This window comes from Hippopotamus amphibius, chromosome 3 (genome assembly GCF_030028045.1).
Source record: "Hippopotamus amphibius kiboko isolate mHipAmp2 chromosome 3, mHipAmp2.hap2, whole genome shotgun sequence".
In the NCBI taxonomy this organism is placed as follows: Eukaryota; Metazoa; Chordata; class Mammalia; order Artiodactyla; family Hippopotamidae; genus Hippopotamus; species Hippopotamus amphibius.
This window is the reverse complement of record NC_080188.1, coordinates 148,331,289-148,356,258: the sequence shown is the minus strand read 5'-3', so window position 1 is coordinate 148,356,258 and position 24,970 is coordinate 148,331,289. Positions and strand designations below refer to the sequence as shown.

The window sequence follows — 24,970 nt, the reverse complement described above, 5'->3', positions numbered from 1 at the left end:
TTAAGGAACCTCCAAATTGTTTTCCATAGTGGCTGTACCAACTTACAGTCCCACCAACAGTGCAGGAGAGTTCCCTTTTCTCCACACCCTCTCCAACATTGGTTGTTTCCAGACTTTGTGATGATGGCCATTCTGATTGGTGTGAGGTGATACCTCATTGTGGCTTTGACTTGCATTTCTCTGATGATTAGTGATGTTGAGCATCTTTTCATGTGTGTGTTGGCCATCTGGATGTCTTCTTTGGAGAAATGTCTATTTAGGTCTTCTGCCCATTTGTGGATTGGGTTATTTGCTTTTTTGGTATGAAGCTTCATGAGCTGCTTGTATATTTTGGAGGTTAATCCTTTGTCCGTTGTTTCATAGGCAATTATTTTTTCCCATTCTGAGGGTTGCCTTTTAGTCTTGTTTATGGTTTCTTTCTCTGTGCAAAAGCTTTTAAGTTTCATGAGGTCCCATTTGTTTATTCTTGATTTTATTTCCATGATTCTAGGAGGTGGGTCCAAAAGGATCTTGCTTTGATGGATGTCATAGAGTGTTCTGTCTATGTTTTCCTCTAGGAGTTTGATAGTGTCTGGCCTTCCATGTAGGTCTTTAATCCATTTGGAGTTTATTTTTGTGTATGGTGTTAGGAAGTGTTCTAATTTCATTCTTTTACATGTTGCTGTCCAATTTTCCCAGCACCACTTATTGAAGAGGCTGTCTTTTTGCCATTGTATACTCGTGCCTCCTTTGTCAAAGATAAGGTGCCCATGTGTGTTTGGGCTTACTTCTGAGTTCTCTATTCTATTCCGTTGATCGTCCTTTCTATTTTTGTGCCAGTACCATACTGTCTTGATCACTATGGCCTTGTAGTATAGTTTGAAGTCAGGAAGCCTGATTCCACCAACTCCATTTTTCCTTCTCAAGATTGCTTTGGCTATTTGGGGTCTTTTGCGTTTCCATACAAATCGTAAGATTTCTTGCTCTAGTTCTGTGAAGAATGCCATTGGTAATTTGATCGGGATTGCATTGAATCTGTAAATTGCTTTGGGTAGTACAGTCATTTTCACGATGTTGATTCTTCCAATCCAGGAACATGGTATGTCCCTCCATCTGTTTGTGTCGTCTTTGATTTCTTTCATCAATGTCTTAAAGTTTTCTGCATACAGATCTTTTGCCTCCTTAGGCAGGTTTATTCCTAGGTATTTGATTCTTTTGGTTGCAATGGTGAATGGGAGAGTTTCCTTAATTTCTCTTTCTGCTCTTCCGTTGTTAGTGTATAGGAATGCAAGAGATTTCTGTGCATTAATTTTGTTACTGCTACTTTACTAAACTCATCAATGAGTGCTAGCAGTTTTCTGGTAGAGTCTTTAGGGTTTTCTATATATAATATCATGTCATCTGCAAAGAGTGACAATTTTACTTCTTCTTTTCCAATTTGGATTCCTTTGATTTCTTTTTCTTCTCTGATTGCTGTGGCTAAAACTTCGAAAACTATGTTGAATAACAGTCGTGAGAGTGGACACCCTTGTCTTGTTCCTGTTCTTAGAGGGAATTCTTCCAGTTTTTCTCCATTGAGAACAATGTTGGCTTTTGGTTTGTCATATATGGCTTTTATTATGTTGAGGTAATTTCCTTCTATGCCCATTTTCTGGAGAGCTTTTATCATAAATAGATGTTGAACTTTGTCGAAAGCTTTTTCTGCATCTATTGAAATGATCATATGGTTTTTATCCTTTAATTTGTTGATATGATATATCACATTGATTGATTTGTGTATATTGAAGAATCCTTGCATCCCAGGGATAAACCCCACTTGATCATGGTGTATGATTTTTTTAATGTGCTGTTGCAGTCTGTTAGCTAGTATTTTGTTGAGGATTTTTGCATCTATATTCATCAGTGATATTGGTCTGTAGTTTTCTTTTTTTGTGACATCTTTGCCTGGTTTTGGTATCAGGGTGATGGTAGCCTCGTAGAATGAGTTTGGGAGTGCTCCGCCTTCTGCAATATTTTGGAAGAGTTTGAGAAGGATAGGTGTTAACTCTTCTCGAAATGTTTGATAGAATTCGCCTGTGAATCCATCTGGTCCTGGGCTTTCATGTATTGGGAGATTTTTAATCACTGCCTCAATTTCTGTACTTGTGATTGGTCTGTTCATGGTTTCTATTTCTTCCTGGTTCAGTGTTGGAAGATTGTATTTTTCTAAGAATGTATCCATTTCTTCCAGGTTATCCAATTGATTGGCATATAGTTGCTTGTAGTAGTCTCTCATGATGTTTTGTATTTCTGAGGTGTCCGTTGTTACTTCTTCTTCATTTCCAATTCTGTTGATTTGCATCTTCTCCCTTTTTTTCTTGATGAGTCTGGCTAATGGTTTATCAATTTTGTTAATCTTCTCAAAGAACCAGCTTTTAGTTTTATTTATTTTTGCTATGGTTTCCTTCCTTTCTTTTTCATTTATTTCTGCTCTGATCTTTATGATTTCTTTCCTTCTGCTCACTTTGGGGTTTCTTTGTTCTTCTTTCTCTAGTTGTTTTAGGTGTAAGGTTAGGTTGTTTATTCGATCATTTTCCTGTTTCTTAAGGTAGGACTGTATTGCTATAAACTTCCCACTTAGAACTGCTTTTGCTGCATCCCATAGGTTTTGGGTTGTTGTGTTTTCATTGTCATTTGTTTCTAGATATTTTCTGATTTCCTCTTTGATTTCTTTAGTGATTCCTTGGTTGTTTAAGAGTGAATTGTTTAGCCTCCATGTCTTTGTATTTTTTGCAGTTTTTTTCCTGTAATTGATATCTAGTCTCATGGCGTTGTGGTCTGAGAAGATGCTTGATATGATTTCAATTTTCTTGAATTTGCTGAGGTTTGATTTATGACCCAAGATGTGATCTATCCTGGAAAGTGTTCCGTGTGCACTTGAGAAGAAAGTGTAGTCTGTCGTTTTTGGATGGAATATCCTATAAATATCAATTAAGTCGAGATGGTCTAATGTGTCATTTAAAGCTTGTGTGTCTTTAATTATTTTCTGTTTGGATGATCTGTCCATTGATGTAAGTGGGGTGTTCAAGTCTCCCACTATAATTGTGTTCCTGTCGATGTCCCCTTTTATAGCTGTTAGCATTTGCCTTATGTATTGAGGTGCTCCTATATTGGGGGCATAGATATTTACCATTGTGATATGTTCTTCTTGGATGGATCCCTTGATCATTATGTAGTGTCCTTCCTTGTCTCTTTTAATAGTCTTTACTTTCAAGTCTAATTTGTCTGATATGAGTATTGCTACTCCAGCTTTCTTTTGACTTCCATTTGCATGGAATATCTTTTTCCATCCTTTCACTTTCAGTCTATATGTATCCCTTGGTCTGAAGTGGATTTCTTGTAGGCAGCATATAGAAGGGTCTTGTTTTTGTATCCATTCAGCCAGTCTGTGTCTTTTGGTTGGAGCATTTAATCCATTGACATTTAAAGTGATTATTGACATGTGTGTTCCAATGACCATTTTCTGAATTGTTTTGGGTTTGTATTTGTAGGTGTTTTCCTTTCCTTGTGTTTCCTACTTAGAGAAGTTCCTTTAGCACTTGTTGTAAGGCTGGTTTGGTGGTGCTGAATTCTCTTAACTTTTGCTTGTCTGGAAAGCTTTTGATTTCTTCCTCAAATCTGAATGAGATTCTTGCTGGGTAGAGTATTCTTGGCTGTAGGTTTCTCTCTTTCAGGACTTTCAGTATATCCTGCCATTCCCTTCTGGCCTGCAGAGTTTCTGTAGAAAGGTCAGCTGTTATCCTGATGGGTTTTCCCTTATATGTTGTTTGTTGCTTTTCTCTTGCTGCTTTTCATATTTTTTCTTTGTGTTTAATTGTCCGTAGTTTGATTAATATGTGCCTTGGTGTATTTCTCCTTGGGTTTCTTCTGTATGGGACTCTCTGTGCTTCTTGGACTTGGTGAATTATTTCCTTTCCCATGTTGGGGAAGTTTTCCACTAGAACCTCTTCAAATATTTTCTCAGACCCTTTCTTGTTTTCTTCTTCTTCTGGGATGCCTATAATTCGAATGTTGGTACGTTTAAGGTTATCACTGAGGTCTCTGAGGCTGTCTTCTAGTCTTTTTATTTTTTTTTCTTTTTCTTGCTCTGTGGCGTTTATTTCTCCCATTCTATCTTCCAACTCACTTATTCGTTCTTCTGCCTCAGTCATTCTGCTGGTTATAGCATCTAGAGTATTTTTAATTTCAGTTATTTTGTTATCCATTGCTGTTTGTTTTTCTGAGTTCTTATGAACTATTTCTTGTACTTTCTCTATTTTGTTATCGAGATTTTGTATCATTTTTACTATCATTACTCTAAATTCTTTTTCAGGCATTTTTCCTATTTCCTCCTCATTTATTTGCTCTTGTGGGGTTTTTTTCCTGCTCCTTTGCCTGCATGGGGTTTCTTTGTTTCCTCATGGTTGTCCAAGCTTTTGGGGTTGCTTGTCCTGGTGATAGAGGTGTTTATAGAAGACTGTCCAAGCCTCAGACTAATGTCCAAGTATTGGATTAAACGAATATTCAGTCTAGGAAACACATACATGTATAAGACACACAATTATTGAATCCGTTAGGACATAAGGCTCTAGAAAGACCTGACAGAACCCCAGTGTGCTATCAGATATTCAAAGAGAAACCCAGCAGAAATTGACAACTGAAACAGAACAAATCAGAGACAAAAGCAAAAGCAAACAAACAACAAATAACACCCTACACATACAAACATCAATCCAGGGAGATTTTGTAAGCTAGGATCAAATATAGAAAAGAGCCAGAGTACCACCAGAGAGAATGGAGATTCTCAGAATGTAATTAGACAACTGTACTAAGAACTAAGATAAAGACAAAAGCCTAATATTAATACCAAGGCAGTGCATCATCTGGAGAATAGAGCAAGGAGTCTGAGCAGACCGATAGTGTTGCTTATAAGTATGTTAAGATAAAATAAACTTAAAATGGCTGGAAGAAAGGGGAACAGAAGAGCGTAATGTGGTTGGAAATATGCAAAGAAAAAGAAAGGAATAGAAGTGACTAAAAGATAGGGATGAAAGGAAAGTATGAGAGATATTTTGTCCATACTACCAAAAACTTAGCTAGATATAGAAGTATATAAAAAGGCAAAAAAAAAAAAAGAATAAAAAAAATCCTTAAAAAATTATGTTATAAAACTTGTAGATCCCTTAGGGCTAAGACCGTATTTAATAAATCAAAAAAAAAAAAAAAAAAAAAAGAGAGAGAGAGAGAAAGAAAAAAAAAAAATCCAGAACTGATCCCAGAATGGACCAGTTCAATAGGTATTGATACTACTATTTCTGTTTCCTTAGCGTCTCAGCTGTAAGTGTCCTTCTCCTTGCCTTGGGTTTTTTTTTTTTGCGTTATTCTGTGACCAGCAGAGGTTCCTTTATTGTTCGTCTGTAAGCGTCGGTGTGTGGGGAGGGAGAGGGTACAATAGTGGCTCCTTCTCCTGGGAGTGAGTGAGCAGTGGCGCACTGTTGTTTCAGTCAGGCTTGGAGGTGCCTGTTGCAGAGGGCGCTGGTGGCTCAGGCGTACACAGAAAGTCTTAGAGTTGGGCCTCTCTCGGGGTTTTTTCTTTTTGATGCTAGTTTTTTTTTCTCTCGGCAGCCTCCCTGCTGCTGGCGTTGCAAGGAGTTTTAATCTAGCCCCGCCCGAGCGCCTGAGGGTGCTTGTTATCCCTGAGTGCCTTAGGTGGCCCGCAGGGCGTCTCTCCACTGCCTGTTGCAGAGGCACCAAAAGAGAGGGAGAGGCTATGCGCGCGGCTCCTCCCCCCCTCCCGGGAGCCTGCAGCCTCCAGCCGCCATCATGGTCGGGCAGCTCTCAGGGACTGGCACTCCTCTCCGCGGACCTCCTCCCTCCTGTCCTCTCGGTCCGTCACCCTACCGGCAACAATGTTTCTCACCCTGAACCAGCTCTCTGGTTCCCACGCTCCCGCTCCTGGACCCTCCGTTCAGCCGCGGATCGATGTCTCGGTCCGGGAACACTGAGCTGCGCTGCAGACCCTCCGTATGTTTCTCACTCCCTCCCGTCTGCCACAGCTCCACCGCTTCACCCTCTTTGAGCCCTCGTAGATGCCTCCCTACCGGCTATGTCGGGCTCCCCGCGGCCCTTTCTGGTGTCCGAGGCCGTCTGCTGGTGTTCAGCTGGTTCTCTGTGGGAATTACTGCGTCCTTCCTTGCATTCCCCATGCATCTGTGGAGAGGGATGCACTCCACGTCTCTCTACTTCGCCGCCATCTTTCCTTTTGTAATATTCTTATACTGTATTTGAAGTGGTATAATATCACTTAAAGATCTGTGAGAAGTTAAAGATGTATATATTTTTAATATTTATTTACTTATTTGGCTGTGCCAGGTCTTAGTTGCAGCATGCAGGATCTTTGTTGCCACATTCAGGATCTTTAGTTGTGGCATGTGGGATCTTTAGCTGCAGCATAAGGGATCTTTAGTTGTGGCATGTGGGATCTTTTAGCTGCAGCATGTGATAATAAAAGAATGTTTTTCAGACTATAATACAAAGCTACAGTAATCAAGACCGTTTAGTACTGGCACAAAAACAGATGTATAGATCAATGGAACAGGATAGAAAGCCCAGAGATAAACCCACACACCTATGGTCACCTAACCTACAACAAAGGAAGCAAGAATATACAATGGATAAAAGACAATATCTTCAATAATTGGTTCTGGAAAAACTGGACAGCTACATGTAAAAGAATGAAATTAGAACACTCCCTAACACCATACACAAAAGCAAACTCAAAATGGATTAAAGACCTAAATGTAAGGCCAGACACTATAAAACTCCTAGAAAACAGGCAGAACACTCTTTGACATAAATCACAGCAAGATCTTTTTTGAGCCACCTTCTAAAATGATGAAAATAAAAAAAAAATTTTTAATGGGACCTAATTAAACTTAAAAGTTTTTGCGCAGCAAAGGAAACCATAAGCAAGATGAAAAGACAACCCTCAAAATGGGAGAAAATATTTGTAAATGGTCTAATGTATCATTTAAGGCCAGTGTTTCCTTGTTTTTCTGTCTGGGTGATCTATCTGTTGATGTATCTGAGGTCTTCAAGTCCCTACTTTTATTGTGTTACTGTCAATTTCTCTCTTATGTGCGTTAATATTTGCTTTATGTATTTGGATGCTCCTATGTTGGGTGTATGTATATTGACAATAGTTATATCTCCTTCTTGGATTGATCCCTTTATCATTATATAATGTCCTTCTTTGTCTCTTGTTACAGTCTTTGTTTTAAAGTCTATTTTGCCTATCATAAATATTGTTACCTCAGCTTTCTTTTATTTCCCTTTGTATGAAATACCTTTTTTTCATCCCCTCACTTTCAATTTTTGTGTGTCTTTAGATGTGAAGTGAGTCTCTTGTAGACAGCTTATATATAGCTCTTGTTTTGTATTCATTTAGCCACTCTATGTCTTTTGATTGGAGCATTTAGTCCAATATCAATAGGTATGTACTTATTGCCATTTTGTTCATTGTTTTCTGTTTGTTTTTGTAGTTCTTTTTTGTTCCGTTCTTCTTTTGCTCACTTCCCTTATGATTTGATGACTATCTTTAGTGTTATGTTTGCATTCCTTTTGTGTGTGTTTCTATTATAGGTTTTTTGCTTGCAGTTACCATGAGATTCATATATAACAACCTGTGTGTGTGTGTGTGTGTGTGATTATTTTAAGTTGATGATCTAAAATTGAGCACATTCTTACCAACCTACATTCTTACCCACCCCTTTTTTTTTAAACATTTTTGACATCTTTTTTACATCTTTTTGTTTATATATCCCTTAACTACTTATTGTGGATATAGATTATTTTACGACTTTTATCTTTAAACCTTCCTAGTAGCTTTATAAGTGGCTGATCTACTGTCTTTACTGTATGTTTACCTCTACCAGTGAGATTTATCCTTTTATGATTTTTATATTTCCAGTTATCACCTTTTCTCTTCTGTTTAGAGAAGTTTCTTTAACATTTCTGGTAAAGTCAGTTTAGTGGTGCTAAACTTTTGTCTTTTGTTTGTCTGTAAAACTCTATTTCTCCTTCAAATCTGAATTATAGCCTTGCCAGGTATTTTTGGTTGTACATTTTTTTCTTTCATCTCTTTGAATATATTGTGCCACTCCCTTCTGGCCTGTAGAGTTTATCCTGAAAAGTCAGGTAATTCTCTTATGGTAGTTCCCTTGTATATAACTAGCTGCTTTTTTCTTGCTGGTTTTAAGATTCTCTCTTTATTTTTATTTATTTATTTATTTCATCATTTTAATTATACTTTGTCTTGCTCTTCATCTTGTTTGTGACTGTCTGTGCTTCCTGGACCTGGATATCTGTTTCTTTTCTTAGGTTAGTGAAGTTTTCTGCTCTTATTTCTGCAAATAAATTCTCTTCCCCTTTCTTTCTTTCTTCTCCTTCCTTCTCTCTTCTCACCAGTAATTCAAGTGTTAGTATGCTTGATGGTGTCCAAGAGGTCTCTTAAAGTATCCTCATTTTTTAATTCTTTTTTTCCTTCTGATCAGTTCATGTGGTTTTCACTACTGTCTTCCTGATCACTGATTCGTTCCTCTGTATCATCTAATCTACTGTTGATTCCTTCTAGGTTATTTTTCATTTCAGCTATTGTATTCTTCTGCTCTGTTTGGTTCTTTTTTATATTTTCTAACTCTGCTGAAATTCTTACTGTATTCATTCGTTCTTCTCCCAAATTTGTTGAACATTTTATGTTCATTATCTTGAACTCTTTATCAGATATATTGCTTATCTTCATTTCACTTCATTCTTTTTCTGGGATTTTGCCATGTTTCTTCATTTGGAACATATTCCTCTGTCTCATTTTCCCAATTCTTTGTTTACTTCGATGTGTTAGATAGGTCAGTTATGTTTCCTGATCTTGTAGAAGTGGATTTATGTAGGAGACATTCTATGGGGCCCAGCAGCACACCCCTCTGGTCAACCAGAACTATATGCTTTAGTGGTACCCCTGATGTGGGATGTGTGCTGAATACACACTTCTCTTGTGGTAGGGCTGACTACTATGGGTATGCTGGTCAGTGGGGCTAGCACCTTGCCAAGTTGGCTGTGAGGCTGCCCTTTGGGTGGTGGCTGTGGGCCCACTGGAGAGCAGGGTAGGCTTCCTACTCAGTTGGCTGTGTTGTCCAATGGGTATGGGGCTTCTGAAGCCCACTGGAAGATGGGGCTGGGTTTCTCTGTAGCTGTCTGCATGAATCAGGTAGACTCTTGGCTGGTGCCAACCTGCTGCGGGGGGGGGGGGGGGGGCAAGTTAAACAACTTTAAATACAAAGTTAAAACAAATTTACATAAACTACCAAAGCTTCTCCAAGACAAATAGGTAGCATGAATACCCCTATATCAATTAAAGAAATTGAATTTGTTATTTAAAAAACCTTCCCACAAAGAAAACTTTAGGCCAAGAGTATTTCACCAGTGAATTACATGATATATTTTTAAAACAAATGACACCATTTCTAAACTCTTTCAGATAATTGAAGAGGGATGGGACACTTCCCAATTTATTCTATAAGGCTAGTATTATGTGATACCACAACCAAGATAATACATTTCAAGGATATAAAACTGCAGACCAATATCTCTTATAAACAAATATTTAAAACTTATAAACAAAGTTTTCGTAAACAGATCCAAAAATATATAAAAAGGAAAAGACATCATGACCAAGTGGGGTTTATCTTAGGAATGAAAGCGTGATTTACAATAGAAAATCAATCAACATAATTCACTTAATAGAAAATAACAAAAGAAAAAATATACAATTATCTCAATAGGTACATAAAAGCATTTGACAAAATCCAATATACACAATTGATTTTAAAAATCAGCGAATTAAGAATAAAAGAGAACTTTCTCAACCTGACACAGAACCTTTATGAAAAACCTTAAGATAACATTGTACAATGGTAAAAGACTATTTAGTCTGCTCAGATTTAATATAATTGCTGCTGTTTTTGGTTAAACTTACCATGTGGTATTTGTTTTCTATTAATACCATTTGTTCCTTTGTTTCTTTCTTCCCTTTTTTGCTTAAAATAAGGAACAAGGTGAGAATGTTTGCCGCTTCTATTCGGCATAGTACTGACAGTTCTAGCAGGTGTAATGAGTTAAGAAACAAGTAAAAGGAATCTACATTGAAAAGGAAACTGTCTTTATTCAAACAACATTATTAGATGTAGAAAAGCTTCTGAAATCTATTTTTTAAAAAGCTATCAGGGCTAATAAGTGTGTTTACCAGATTGCAGTATACAAGATCAATGTATTAAAATCAATTGCATTTTAATATGAAATATGACAACAATTTAATTTTGTATATGAAATAAATATATAAACATAATGAACAATCCTAAATTGAAGTTTTAAAAAATACTGTCTAAAATAGATTCAAAAACATTAAATATTTAGGGATAAATCTGACAAAAGATGTACAAATATATACACTTAAAAACTACAAAACATTATTAAGTGAAGTAAAAGACTTACATGGGGAGAAGTATCATGTCACAGGTGGAAAAAACACAATATTGTTAAGATGTCAACTCTTGAGAAATGCAGCACAGCTTCAGTTAAAATCCTAGTGGGCTTTTATAGAAATTGAGTTGTTGATTCTAAAAGTCATATGGCAATTCAGGATAGAACAAAAAAACTTACCTAGACATAAATGCCACTAAAAATATATGAGATCTTGGTTGGAATGCAGAATATTTGAAAATTTTAAAATTCTTCCTAAACTTATCTATGGATTTGATGCAATTTGAATAAAAATCCCAATGTTACTTTGTGAACTCTGAAAACTGATTGTAAAAGGTACATGAAAGAGTAAAGAGCTGAGGGTAAGGAGGGGATTAGAGCAAAGGATTTCTTCTACCATGTATCAAAATTTATCATAAAGCTATAGTAATTAAGACATTATAAATTATTTATAGCTGCTATTTTTCATTTAGTTCCACATCTCACCAACCTTTAGTGTGTCCAATCATTATTATTTAAACTCTTTTAGCAGGTATGAAGTGATATTTCATTTGGTTTTATTTATATATAATAATAGAGCTGCACCAGCTTTGTTATGTTTCACGCTTATATGGTGTAAGTTTTTCTATTATTTTACTATCAACCTGTCTGTGACTTCATAATTCTTGTAAACTGCGTATAAGGTGTTGCTTTTTCTCCAGTGTGATAATATCTGCCTTCAAATTCTAATATTTAGTTTGCTTACATTTAAAGTAACTATTGCTAAGGTTGGGGTTAAGTCTGCCATCTTGGCATTTGTTTTCTATTAATCCCTCTTGTTCTTTATTCCTTTGTTTGTTGTCTTCTTCTGGATGAATCATGTATTTTTAAGTATTTCTATATTGTCTCCTACATTGATTGTTTTAATTCAAAATTATTTTTTAGTAGTTGACTTGACTTTACAATAATCATCTTTAATTTATCAGAATCTAAATTTAAATAAAACTTACTTCACAACAGTGTAAAAACCTTATAACTATACAACTCCTTTTATACCCCACACATCCTTTGTACTCTGGTCTCATATTTATTTCTAAATGTGCTATAAATCTCAAAATACCTTAATATTTTTGCTTTAAAAAGTCAATTGTCATAAAGATATATAGATATAAACTGATAGCAAATAAGTCTTTTATATATACCTTCCTGTGTGTGCTTTATTTCTGTCTGCACATCCAGTATTCCTCCTGGTTTCATTTCCCTTCAACCTGAAGAATGGCTTTAAAATTTCTTGTATTGCAAGTTCTCTCAGCATTTGTCTATATTAAAGTGTCTTTATTTTTTGCCTTCATTTTTGAAGGACATTTTCTGCTGAATACAGAATTATAGGATGACACATGGTTTTGTTGTTTTTCAAGCAATTTATAAAGACATCATTCCATTGTCTTATGGCTTTCATCATTTTTGGTAAGAAGTGAGTCATTATTCGTGTCACTGTTCTCAAAATATGTAATGTGTCTTTTTACCTGTTGCTGCTTTAGAGTTTTCCTTTTATTTTCAGTTTTCAGCGCTTTTATTGTGTGCCTAAGTGTAATTTCCTTTGTATTTATCCTGTCTGAGGTTCAATTGAGCTTCTTGGATTTCTGGGATTATCTTTCATTGATTTTTGGTGTTCTTGAATATTATTTCTTCAAATACTTCTTCAGCACCATTCTCTTTTTCCTCTTCTTCTAGGATTCCAAAAACGTATATATGAGACCATTTAATATGGTCCCACAGATCTCAAATGACCTGTTAATTTTTTTTCTTTGTATTTCAGTTTGGATACATGCTATTAACCTGTCTTCAAATTCACTGCTTCTTTCCTTCACTTTTCTCAGTTTACTCTTAAAGCCTTCTAACAATTTCTTTTTTCCTGATGTCACATTTTTAATTTCTAGCATTTCCATTCTGTTTTTTTCAATCATTTACATATCTTAGCTGTAATTCCCCATCTCTGCATTTTTGTTGCTCATCTTTCCACTAGATCTTCAATGTTTTATCATAGCTATTTTCTTTTTTGCCATGTCTGGGATCTTAGCACTGACAAGATTCCAGAGATCTCTTCATATTTCACAACTGAATCGTCAGCTTTCCAAACCCTAGGAGGGCCACCTCTGCTTTACAGTCTAGATGCCAGTTTTCTTTCTCTCTCTTTTTCTTTCTTTCTTTCTTTCTTTCTCTCTCTCTCTCTCTCTCTCTCTCTTTCTTTCTTTCTAATCACTGAAGATTTCTCTTTCCTCTCTCATCAGCCCCTGGGTTTTCTTGCCTTGGGTGATCTCTACCTCTCTCTCCTGCTTCCCTGCCCCCAATTTAGCATGGAGACTGCTTTATACTTTCAGTAAAGGCCATGTATATTTCAGAGGGAGAGTTTCTCTCAGCTCTCTTATCCCACTCCCTGTCTATGGTAGCTGATAATCCAGAATGCTGATGGATTTCTCTTAATTTAGCTACCTTGTTGCTGCCCCCTCCCTGTCTTCGGAAGGTTACTGTTTTATATTTGGGAGAGGCGCTGGATGCACCAGAGGGATCACTTAGCTTTCCTACCTTGCCCCAAAACCTTGGCTTACTACACCCAAGCACTAAGTGAAGATCTATAGGAAACAGTTCTGAGTGGGTGAAATCTCATTCCATGACTGGGGCTAATTGGAATTCCCATCTATCGTGCTTATGACAAATTCCCCTTCCCATCCCTCTGCCAGGAATAGTGAGAATAGCTGTGTCTTTCCTATAAAAGTCTCGTCATTTTGTTTCTAATCTATTTCCCTTTTGAGAATTGTTTCACACTCATTTTCAGCAACAGTAGTTACTTTAAATTGAATCTTCATTTGGCAAAATGTCTTTTTACCCCAAATGGTCTTTTTTTTTTTTTTTTTTGGCACATGGGCTTAGTTGCTCCGTGGCATGTGGGATCTTCCTGGAGCTGGGATCGAACCCGTAACCTCTGCATTGTCAGGTGGATTCTTAACCACTGCACCACCTAGGAAGCCCCCAAATGGTCTTTTTAAATTATCAGTTCGATTTCTGTCTACATCCTGTTTGAGTATAGACTAAATATTTGTACATTAAGTAAATGTACAAATTTATTTAGGGAGATAAGATGTGCACAAAAGACTCCTGTTGATTGTCATGGATATAGAATTTACATTTTAAGTAAAAATAGTTAAGAATTCGAAACATTTGGAGAGGGGAGACAGGGGAAAAGGGAGGCCTTGGCTCTCTGAATGAAATGCCCACTGAATTTCAGACATAGCAGTCTCTGCATGGCCCTCCTCTCTAACAGTGTCCATAAAACAGTAGTATTGTTTTGTCTCAGGTTTTAAGTTCTCTCTTTTCCATAGCCGAGGAAGTTGGAATTCCAAAAATAATCTTTGAAACATCCTTATATCTTTTTCTTCCTTGTTTGTTATTTATTTTAAATATATCAGTGTGTACATGTCAATCCCAAACTCCCTAACTACCCCTCCCCCAACCCTTCCCCCCGGTAACCATAAGTTCATTCTGTGAGTCTGTTTCTGTTTCATAAATAAGTTTGTGTCATTTTTTTTAGATTCCGCATATAAGCAATATCATACGATATTTCTCTTTCTTTGACTTCACTCAGTATGACACTCTGTAGGTCCATTCATGTTGCTGCAATTAGCATTATTTCATTCTTTTTAATAGCTGGGTAATATTCCATGTATATATGTACCACATCTTCTTTATCTGTTCCTCTGTCGATGTAATGTCTTGACCTTGGTAAACATCAAGGTCAAGGGGCACTCCTGGCCCGAGTGGATAAATCCATAAGAAAAGAGAAGGCTGATGCTCTTTGAGGATTTAAAAGGCAATTAAGATTATTTCTTTTGATAGAAAAAGTATATAAAAGAATAAAATTACTGGAATAATTTATTTTTATACTTATGTGTAATATATTTTCATGTAATATATTTCTGTCTGAAGTATTATTCAGAAATATAATAAATATTAAACCTTAGTAGTTACTGTTTTTATTTTTAAATGTAGCAAATTAGAAGACAGGAACTGCTAACACTGTCCCTAAAATCGAAGATTTTCTGATTATTTTCAATTTTGTCACAGGATAAAGGAAGAAGAAGCAGCATGGCAACCTGGACAGAAAATGAAGTTTATCTTGGATATGCTTTGCTTAAATTTGTTAAAATAATAACTACTGAAAATCTGAAAGAACTTATAAATATGTCATCAGCTGCTACTCTGACTATACACAATGTTGAGTATACAGGACACCCTTTGGAACTTGCCTTGTTATTAAATTACTGCATTACATGTAACGTCATCAAAACAATTTACCTAGTGATATACAATGAAGATACAAAACAGTGGGTATTCCAAGACTTTGCATTAGATGTCACTATCAACACTTTTTTAATTCCAAATTTTATGTATTCAGCAATGCCAGAATTAATACTATGGGACAAACATAGGATCTACTATTATTATCATAATTTCACAGATACCGGAGTTTTACAAACACCTACAGAATTTGGAAATCTATCAAGATTATCACATAACAGCATTATTCATGATGTTTTTATGGGTAAGTTATTCTCATTCTGCAAAAATTATTGATTTCATGAGACATCTTCCTTATAAAGATGTAACAATTTTAATGCATTAATATATGGTGCTTTTGATAAAGCTGCCGTTTTACCTCCTACAAATGGATATCTTTAAAATCTATCAGTGTTAACTAGGATCTCACAAAGCAAAATGGCAAACTCAGGTTCTTTTTTCAGAGGTTTATTCTGGTCAGTCAGTAGATACATATGCAACTTACATATGCATTTTCAGTGTAAGAGGTGATATGTTGTTGTATTCATTTCCTAGGGCTCCCATAACAAAGTACCACAAATTAGTACACACTTAAAACAGGAGAAATTTATTGTTCAGTTCTAAAGGCTAGAAGTCCATGTTCAAAGTGCTGGCAGGGCCATACTCCCTCTGAAACCTGAGGGAATCTTTCCTTGTCTCTTCCTAGCTTCTAGTGACTTGCTGGCAAACTTTGCCATTCCTTGGCTTGCAGCTGCATCATTCCAATTGCTGCTTTTGTCATCACATAGCATTCTTCCTGTTTTTTCACTTGTCATTTTGTTATAAAGACACCAGGGCCAACCCTATTCCAGTATGACCTCATCTTAAATAATTATATCTGTAATGATCCTATTTCCAAATATGGTCACATTCAAGTAGTATTTGGAGTTAGAAGTTCAACATACCTTTTATTATTATTATTATTAATTATTTATTTAAATTTATTGGCTGTGTTGGGTCTTCACTGCTGCTCTCAGGCTTTCTCTAGTTGTGGAGAGTGGGGGCTACTCTTCATTGCAGTGCACAGGCTGATTATTGCAGTGGTTTCTCTTGTTGTGGACCATGGGCTCTAGGTGAGTGGGCTTCAGTAGTTGCAATGTGTGGGCTCAGTAGTTGTGGCTCTTGGGCTCTAGAGTGCAGGCTCAGTAGTTGTGGCACATGGGCTTAGTTGCTCCGTAGCATGTGGGATCTTCCTGGACCAAGGCTCGAACCTGTGTAACTGTATTGGCAGGCAGATTCTTAACCACTGCACCATGGGAAGCTCAATATATCTTTTTTGAGGGGATGCAATTCAATTAAATCTATAACAGGTGTTGCAGAGTTAAATTGATCTGTTTTCAAGTCCATGAAAATGTCATTTAACATTTCCAAGCCTCAGTTTTCTAATCAAGAATATAGGACTGTCAAGTTGATTAGATAAGGGATTGTATATCAAATGCTTTGAATAATACCTGGCAAGAGGTAAACCTTCAATTAATAGTAGTTATTCTTCGTGTTATTATTCCTGAGGTAGTGTACTAAACATTAGAAGAAATGCAAAGAAATAGAAAGTTTAATCCTCAAAGAATCTAATTAGGAGATAAATTAACTATGAAATTTAAAGTAATTATCACTGTTATTTGTAATTAGTCTTTCTTGATCCCATATCACCCTTCAACTCCCAAACATTCAATTCTGCTGCTCCTCTTTACAACAAAACTCCAAGGAAGTATTGCCTAGTTTCACTTTTTCCTCTTTCCTCTCATTCTTTCTTGAATCCACTTTCTAATCTAATTTTCTCAAAAACTGCCCTTATCAAGGTTTTCAACGACTTCCACTTTGCTAATCTAGTGGCCAATTTTCAGTCATCTTTCATGATATGGCAGCTGCATTTAAAACATTTCAACATGGCCTTTTTCTTGAAACACTTATTTTCACTGACTTTTTTAGAGTATCACTTTTAGGGTATCACCTTTTTTTTGCTCTTCCTCCTGCTTCACTCAGCCTCTTTTCCATTCTCATCTTCTTAATTTTTAAATGGAGAAATACCTCAGGATTTGGTTCTCAGACATCTTCTGAACTCTATTTACATTCATTCTTTGCTCTCCAGCCATGATCTGTAGCCTGAACTCCAAACTACTATTTCCTACTGCCTTCTTGATACCTTCACTTGGATGACTAGAGGACATCTCAGACTAACATATCCAAGACTGAATCCATGATTCCCTCACCCATACTTCAACCTGCTTCTTCCCTAGTTCTCCCCTATCAAGTAAACGGCATTTCTTTCCTTCCAGCCACAAACTTTGACCTCATCCTTGAATCCTCCCCTTTTACATTCCACAAACAAGACATTATCAAATCCTGCTGGCTATATCTAAAAAGTATACCTAATATCTAACCTTTTTAACCATTCCCACTCCAGTCTAACCCCTTACTCTCTCAAGCCCATACATACATGTGTTTTTTAAGTGGTGTCTCATCTTTTATCCTTCCATCCCCATCCCCAACCAGATTAGAGTCCACCTAGCAGCCAGAGTGAGCCTTTGAAAATATGGGTAAAATCATATTTTCCTTTGCTTAAAACCCTCATTTGGCTTCTTATATCACTCAGAATAAAATTGAAAGTCTTTATCGTCACCTGAAAATTATTGTGTGATCTGGCCCTGGACTCTGATGTCATCTCCTATCACTTGACTCTTTGTTCACTGTTACTTAGCCAGACTGGCCTCTTTGCTATTCCTTAGATATTGACTGTTTCCCTGGATATCTACTGCCAAGAATATTCCTCACTTTGATATCTATATAACTCATACTTAATTCAGGTTTAAGTCCAAATGTCACCTTATCAGAGAGCTCTTCCCTGACCTTGACCCAACTCCCTTGCTCTGTCCCTTACACTTCTTTATTTTGTTCACAGCACTTATCATCACCTAAAAAATGATATGTGTACTTACTTGTAAGCTGAATCTTCCACCAAAACAAAAAGCTCTGTATGAGTTTGTTATATTTGCTGCTTTACCCACAGTAGCTAGAACAGTATATAATAAATACTTTTGGAATAAACAATTGAAAAATATTCATTGAGCACCTACTATTTTTGAGGCATTCTGCTAGGGGTCAGAGATATAGTGATAATTTGAACACAATTCTCACCCTCCCAGAGTTTACAAAATTGTATAGGATGAAGACAAGTAAACATGCAAATAAAGCAACATGTTTAATTCTATGATAGAGCCAATATAGGGTGCTATGGAAACACAAAGATTGAGTACCTTACCCAAATTGGGAGACTTGGAAGTAGGAAAGACTACCTTGAGGTAGGGAAGTGGTATCTAAGCTGAGATCTGTTGAATAAGGAGGGGTTAGACAATGAAGGCAATTGATGGGAATGTTGTGCCCAGTGACCCAGAGACAGAGGTGACAAGATACTTTCCAGAAATTAAAAGATGATAAACTACTGAAACAGTTCTTCAGAGAGAAAAGGGATGAGTCTCTTCTGGAGAAATAGAGTCCAGATTAAGAAAGTCTTCATAAAAGGTATGAAGAAATTGAACCTCCTTCTAAGGCCTCTAGGGAGTTCTAAAGAGTTTTAAGCAAGAGAGAAGCAGGATCATATTTGTATTTTTTAAAAGACCATAGTGATAAGAAGATGAGGTCAGAATGATAAATTGGGGATAGATTTTAGAGGACCTTAAAGTTTGAATATTGTACTGAAGGCCATTCAGAAATGCTGAAATAAAGTTTAAACAGTTTATAAGTGTATGAGATATGAAGTTAAACATTCTCAGCCTTCACCATTTCCATTTCTCAAATAACCCACTATTAACAAGTTCCTGTGAATTTATCCAGACTTTTAAAAAAGCAAATTCAGGGCTTCCCTGGTGGCACAGAGGTTGAGAATCTGCCTGCCAGTGCAGGCGACAAGGGTTCAAGCCCTGGGCCAGGAAGATCCCACATGCTGCAGAGCAACTAAGCCTGTGCGCCACAACTACTGAGCCTACACTGTAGAGCCCACAAGCCACAACTACTGAAGCCTACATGCCTAAAGCCAGTGCTCCACAACAAGAGAAGCCACCACAATAAGAAGCCCACACACTGCAACAAAGAGTAGCCTCCGCTCACTACAACTAGAGAAAGCCTGCATGCAGCAATAAAGACCCAACACAGCCAAAAATAAATAAATAAATAAATTTATTTAAAAAAAAAAAACTAATTCAAAATATAACAGGTGAAATCAGATAAGATGGCAGAGTAGACGGACTCTGAGCTCATCTACTTTCCCAGGCACACCAAAATTACAACTATTTACAGAACAACTATCAATGAAAAAGACCAGAACCTACCAGAAAAGATCTTCTACAATTAAAGATATAAAGAAGGAACTACAATGAGACAGATAGAAGGGACAGAGTCACAGTATACTCAAGTCCCATATGCCTGGGCAACCCACAAACAGGAGAATAATTATAATTGCAGAGCTTTCCCCCAAGGAATGAGGGGTCTGAGCTCCACATTGGGCTCTCCAGCATGAGATGATGACCCCAGGACATTTGGGTTTGAAGGCCAGTGGGGTTTACTTTTGGAGTCCAGAGAGCTGGGGGAAATAGAGACTCACAAAATGTCACATGCTCCAGGACCCAGAGCAGAAGTTGTAATTTGAAAGAAGCCTAGGTCAGACCTACCTGCTGATCTTGGAGGGTCTCCTGGAGAGGCAGGAGGAAAATGAAGCTCACCCTGGGGACACAGACCAGGGACACAGACCCTGGCCACAGCCATTTTTGAGAGCTCTTTATACTCAAAGACCTGGTGCTGGACACTGGTGCTGGCAAGCATCATTTTGGAATTCTCCCGCTAGTTTATTAGCTTCAAGACCCAATGCTGACCCTATCCCTGCCCAACAGACTGTAGGCACCACTACTGTGATGCCTTGGGCTAAGCAACTAACTAGGTGGAGACACAGCCCTGCCCATCAGCAGACAGGCTGCCTCAAGACCCCCTGAGCCCATGGCCACCCATGGACACAGCCCTGTCCACCAGAGGGCCCAGGACCTGGCCCCACACACCAGAGCTCAGGCATTAGATCTGTAGCCCCCAAGGCCTCATAGCCAGAGACCCCAGGATGAAGGTCTACCTCCAGTGGGCAGGCACCAGCCCCCAAATCCCTGGCCTCACCCACCAGAAAGCCTGCTTTAGCCATGGGAGCAGCCTCACTCACCAGTGGACAGACACCAGCCACACAACAGCCACACCCCCACAGCCTGTAGACCCAGCCCACCAGCCAGTGGATCAGCAGCAACCTTGTGATCAGCTGTGCCCTAACCCTACACATCAGCAGGCCAATGCAAACTTTGGAACACTCCAGACTCCACATTCAGTTGTGTCAGGAACTGGCCCCACCCGCCAACAATCTGATGTCAACTCTAGGATGCCTGGGCCCTGAAGCCAGACATGAGGATGCAGATCTGCCCACTAGTGAGCTGGCACTAGCCCCAAGACCTGGATTCACCCACCAGTGGACAGGCACCAACCGCAGGATCTCCTGGACCCTAGCTCCACCCACCAGTGAGCCAGCACTAACACCAGTGACACCTGGGGTTCTGCAGCCAGCCTCCTCATGACCCAGTTCCACCAACCAGTAGCTGTAAGCCTCCATAAAAGGCAGAGCCTGGCAACCAACCAGACTAGGAGCCAAGAAACCCTATCAAACCACCCACAGTAGTCAGCCCACCATAACAGAATGTCCTATGCAACCCACATAGGGAATGACTGCAGAATATATAGCTTGGGTGATGAGAGAGAAGTGTTCTACTAAGACGCATAGGACATCTCCTACAAAAGACCACTTTTCAAAGGTCAGGAAACATAAGCAACCTACCAGATACATAGAACTAAAACCAACATGTTAGGCAAAATGAAACAACAGAGGAACATGTTCCAAACAAAGGAACAAAATAAAACCCCAGAAAAACTAAGTGAAGTGGTAACAGGCAATCTACCCAAGAAAGAGTTTAGGGTAATGATTCTAAAGATGATTGAAGAACTGGGGAGAAAAATTGATGCATAGAGAGAGAAGTTAGAGATTTTTTAACAAAGTTGGAAGATATAAAGAACAATCAGAGGTGAGAAATAAAGTAATGAAATGAAAAATACACTAGAAGGAATCTGCATTAGACTAAATGATACAGAGGAATGGATCAGCAAGCTGGAAGACAGAGTAGTGGAAATCACTGATGCTGAGCAGAAAAAAGAATGAAAAGAAATGAGGACAATTTAAGAAACCTCTGGGATGACGTCAAGTATACTAACATTTCCATTATAGGAGAAGAGAGAGGGAAAGGGGCCAAGATTATATCTGAAGACATAATAGCTGAAAAGTTCCCTAACCTGGGAAAGAAAATAGACATCCAAGTCCAGGAAGCACACAGGGTCCCAAACATGATCAACCCAAAGAGAACCACAAGATACAAAGGGAAAAGCAACAAGTTACATACACAGGAACTCCCATAAGGCTGTCAGCTGACTTTTCAGCAGAACCTCTGTAGGGCAGAAAGAAGTGGCATGATATATTTAAAGTGATAAAAAGGAAAAACCTACCAACAAAAATACTCTACCCAACAAGGATCTCATTCAGATTTGATGGAGAAATCTAAAGTTTTACAGACAAGCAAAAGCTAAAAGAGTTCAGTACCACCAAACTAGGTTTAAAAGAAATGTTGAAGGGATATCTCTAAGCAAAAAAAAAGAAAAGGCTACAACTAGAAATATGAAAATTATGAAAGGAAAAAGCTCATCAGTAAAGGAAAATATACCCCAAAAGGTAGAAAATCAACCACATACACAGCTAGTAGAAAGGTTAAAAGACAAAAATAGTAAAATCATCCATATCCATAATAAGCAGTTATGGGATACACCAAAAAATTAGATGTAAAATATGATGTCAAAACAGGAATCTCGCAGGGAGGAGAGTACAAATGCAGATTTGTTAAAATGAGTTTGAAATTCAGAGATCAGCAACTTAACACAATCACATACTATAAGTAGACCTCACAGTAAACACAAACCAAAACTTGATAATAGATACACACACAGAAAAGAGAAAGGAAACCAAACATAACACTAAAGATAGTTATCAAATCACAAGAGAACAAAAGAAGAAGAAAGGAACAAAAAACTATAAAACTACTCCAAAACAATTAACAAAATGGCAATAAGTACATACATATCAATAACTATTGTAAATGTGAATGGACTAAATGCTCCAAACAAAAGACATGGCTGACTGGATACAAAAACAAGACACATATATATCCTGCTTACAAGAGAGTAAATTCATATCTAAAGAAATACACAGACTGAAAGTGAAGAGATGGAAAAAGATATTCCGTGCAAATGAAACAAGAAGAAAGCTGGAGTAGCAATACTTATATCAGACAAAATAGACCTTAAGACAAAGACTGTTTTAAGAGACAAAAAAAGACATTACATAGTAATAAAGAATCAATCCAAGGATAATATATAACTATTGTAAATATGTATGTACCCAGCATAGTAGTACCTAAATACATGAGCCAACTATTAACACACATAAAGGGAGAGATAACAGTACCACAATGATAGTGGGGACTTTAAAACCCCACTTACATTAATGGATGGATTACCTGGATGGAAAATTAATAAGGGAACATTAGCCTTAAATAACACATTAGATTAGATAGAATTAGTAGATATATAGAACTTTTCACCCCAAAGCAGCAAAATACACATTCTTTTCAAGTGCACATGGAACATTTCTTCAGGATAGATCACATGCCTGGCCACAAAAGAAGACTCAGTTAATTTAAGAAAATTGAAATCATTCCAAGGATCTTTTCTGACCATAACACTATGAGGCTAACAGTCAACTACAAGAAAAAAAACTACAAAAAACACAAACACATGGAGTCTAAACAACATGCTACCAAAAAACCAATGGGTCACTGAAGAAATCAGAGAGAAAATTTTAAAAAATACGTGGAGACAAATGAAAACAAAAACACAACAACCCAAACTCTACAGGAAACAGCAAAAGCAGTTCTAGGAGTGAAGTTTATAGTGATACAAGTCTACCTCAGGAAACAGGAAATATCTAAAGTAAACAACCTAACCTTACACCTAAAAGAACTAGAGAAAGGACAAACAAAATCCAAAGTTAGTAAAAGGAAAGAAATCATAAAGATAGAGCAGAAATAAATGAAATAGAGATGAAGAAAACAATAGAAAAGATCAATGAAACTAAAAGCTGGTTCTTTGTAAAGGTAAACAAAATTGAAAAGGTAAACAAAACCTTTAGCCAGACTCATCAAGAAAAAAAGGGAGACAGCTCAAATCAATAAAGTTAGAAATGAAAATGAGCAAGCTACAAATGATACCACAGAAATACAAAGGAAACTTCTACAAGCAACTATACATCAATAAAATGGACAACTTGGAAGAAATGGACAAATTCTTAGAAAGGTACACTCTTCCAAGATCAAACCAGGAAGAAATAGAAAATATGAACAGACCAATCACAAGTAATGAAATTGAAACAATGATTTAAAAACTTCTAACAAACAAAAGTACAGGACTGGATGGTTTCACAGGAGAATTCTATCAAACATTTAGAGAATAGTTAATACCTATCCTTCTGAAACTCTTCCCAAAAATTTCAGAGGAAGGAACATTCCCAAACTCATTCTATGAGGCCATCATCACCCTGATACCAAAACCAGACAAGATACCACAAAAAAGAAAATTATAGGCCAATTTCACTGATGAATATAGACAGAAATGCTAGAAACTGAATCCAACAATACATTAAAGGATCATACATCATGATCAAGTGGAATATATACCAGGGATGCAAGAATTTTTCAATATCCACAAATCAATTAGTGTGATACACCACATTAACAAATTGAAGAATAAAAACCATATGATCATCTCAATAGATTTGACAAAGTCAATAACAAATTATGATAAAACCTCTCCAGAAAGTGGTCCTAGAGGGACCCTACCTCAACATAATAAAGGCCATATATGACAAACCCACAGCTAACATCATTCTTAATGGTGAAAAACTGAAAGCATTCCCTCTAAGATCAGGAACAAGACAAGGATGTCCATTCTTGCCATTTTTATTCAACATAGTTTTGGAAGTCCTGCCCACAGCAATCAGAGAAGAAAAAGAAATAAAAGGAATCCAAGCTGGAAAAGAAGAAGTAAAACTGTCACTGTTTGTAGATGACATGATACTATACATAGAAAATCCTAACGATGCCACCAGAAATCCATTAGAGCTCATCAATGAATTTGATAAATTTACAGGATACAAAATTAATACACAGAAATCTGTTGCATTTCTATATACTAACAACGAAAGATCAGAAAGAGAATTTAAGAAAACAATCCCATTTACCATTGCATCAAAAAGATTAAAATACTTAGGAACAGACCTACCTAAGGAGGCAAAAGACCTGTACTCCAGAAACTATGACACTGATGAAAGAAATTGAAGATGCAAAGATGACACAAACAGTTGGAAAAAAAAACATGTTCTTGAATTGGAAGAATTAATATTGTCAAAATAACTATACTATCCAAGGCAATCTACAGATTCAATGCAATCCCTATCAAATTAACAATAACATTCTTCACAGAATTAGAATAAAAAATTTTACAATTTGTATGGTAACTCATAAGACCCTGAATAGCCAAAGCAATCTTGAGAAAGAAAAACGGAGACAGAGGAATCAGGCTCCCTGACTTCAGACGTTACTACAAAGCTACAGTACTCAAGAGAGTATGGTACTGGCACAAAAACGGAAATATAGATCAATGGTACAAGATGGAAAGCCCAGAGATAAACCGACACACATATGGTCACCTAATTTATGACAAAGGAGGCAAGAACATACAATGGAGAAAAGACAGCCTCTTCAATAAGTAGTGCTGGGAAAACTGGACAGCTACATGTAAAAGAATGAAATTAGAACACTGCCTAACACCATACACAAAAATAAACTCAAAATGGATTGAAGAGCTACCCTCATAGTGGGAGAAAATATTTGTAAATGAAGCAACTGAC

The 24,970-nt window shown here is 37.1% G+C and overlaps 1 protein-coding gene across 1 annotated transcript in view; it reads left to right on the top strand.

The window, feature by feature from the left end:
* CATSPERE (catsper channel auxiliary subunit epsilon) overlaps positions 1-24,970 on the top strand; it is a 256,584-nt gene that overhangs the window by 135,359 nt on the left and 96,255 nt on the right. Inside the window, exon 10 of the mRNA XM_057727707.1 lies at positions 14,632-15,109. Coding sequence (XP_057583690.1) covers positions 14,632-15,109 — 478 coding nt within the window. The remainder of the gene's footprint in view (positions 1-14,631; positions 15,110-24,970) is intronic.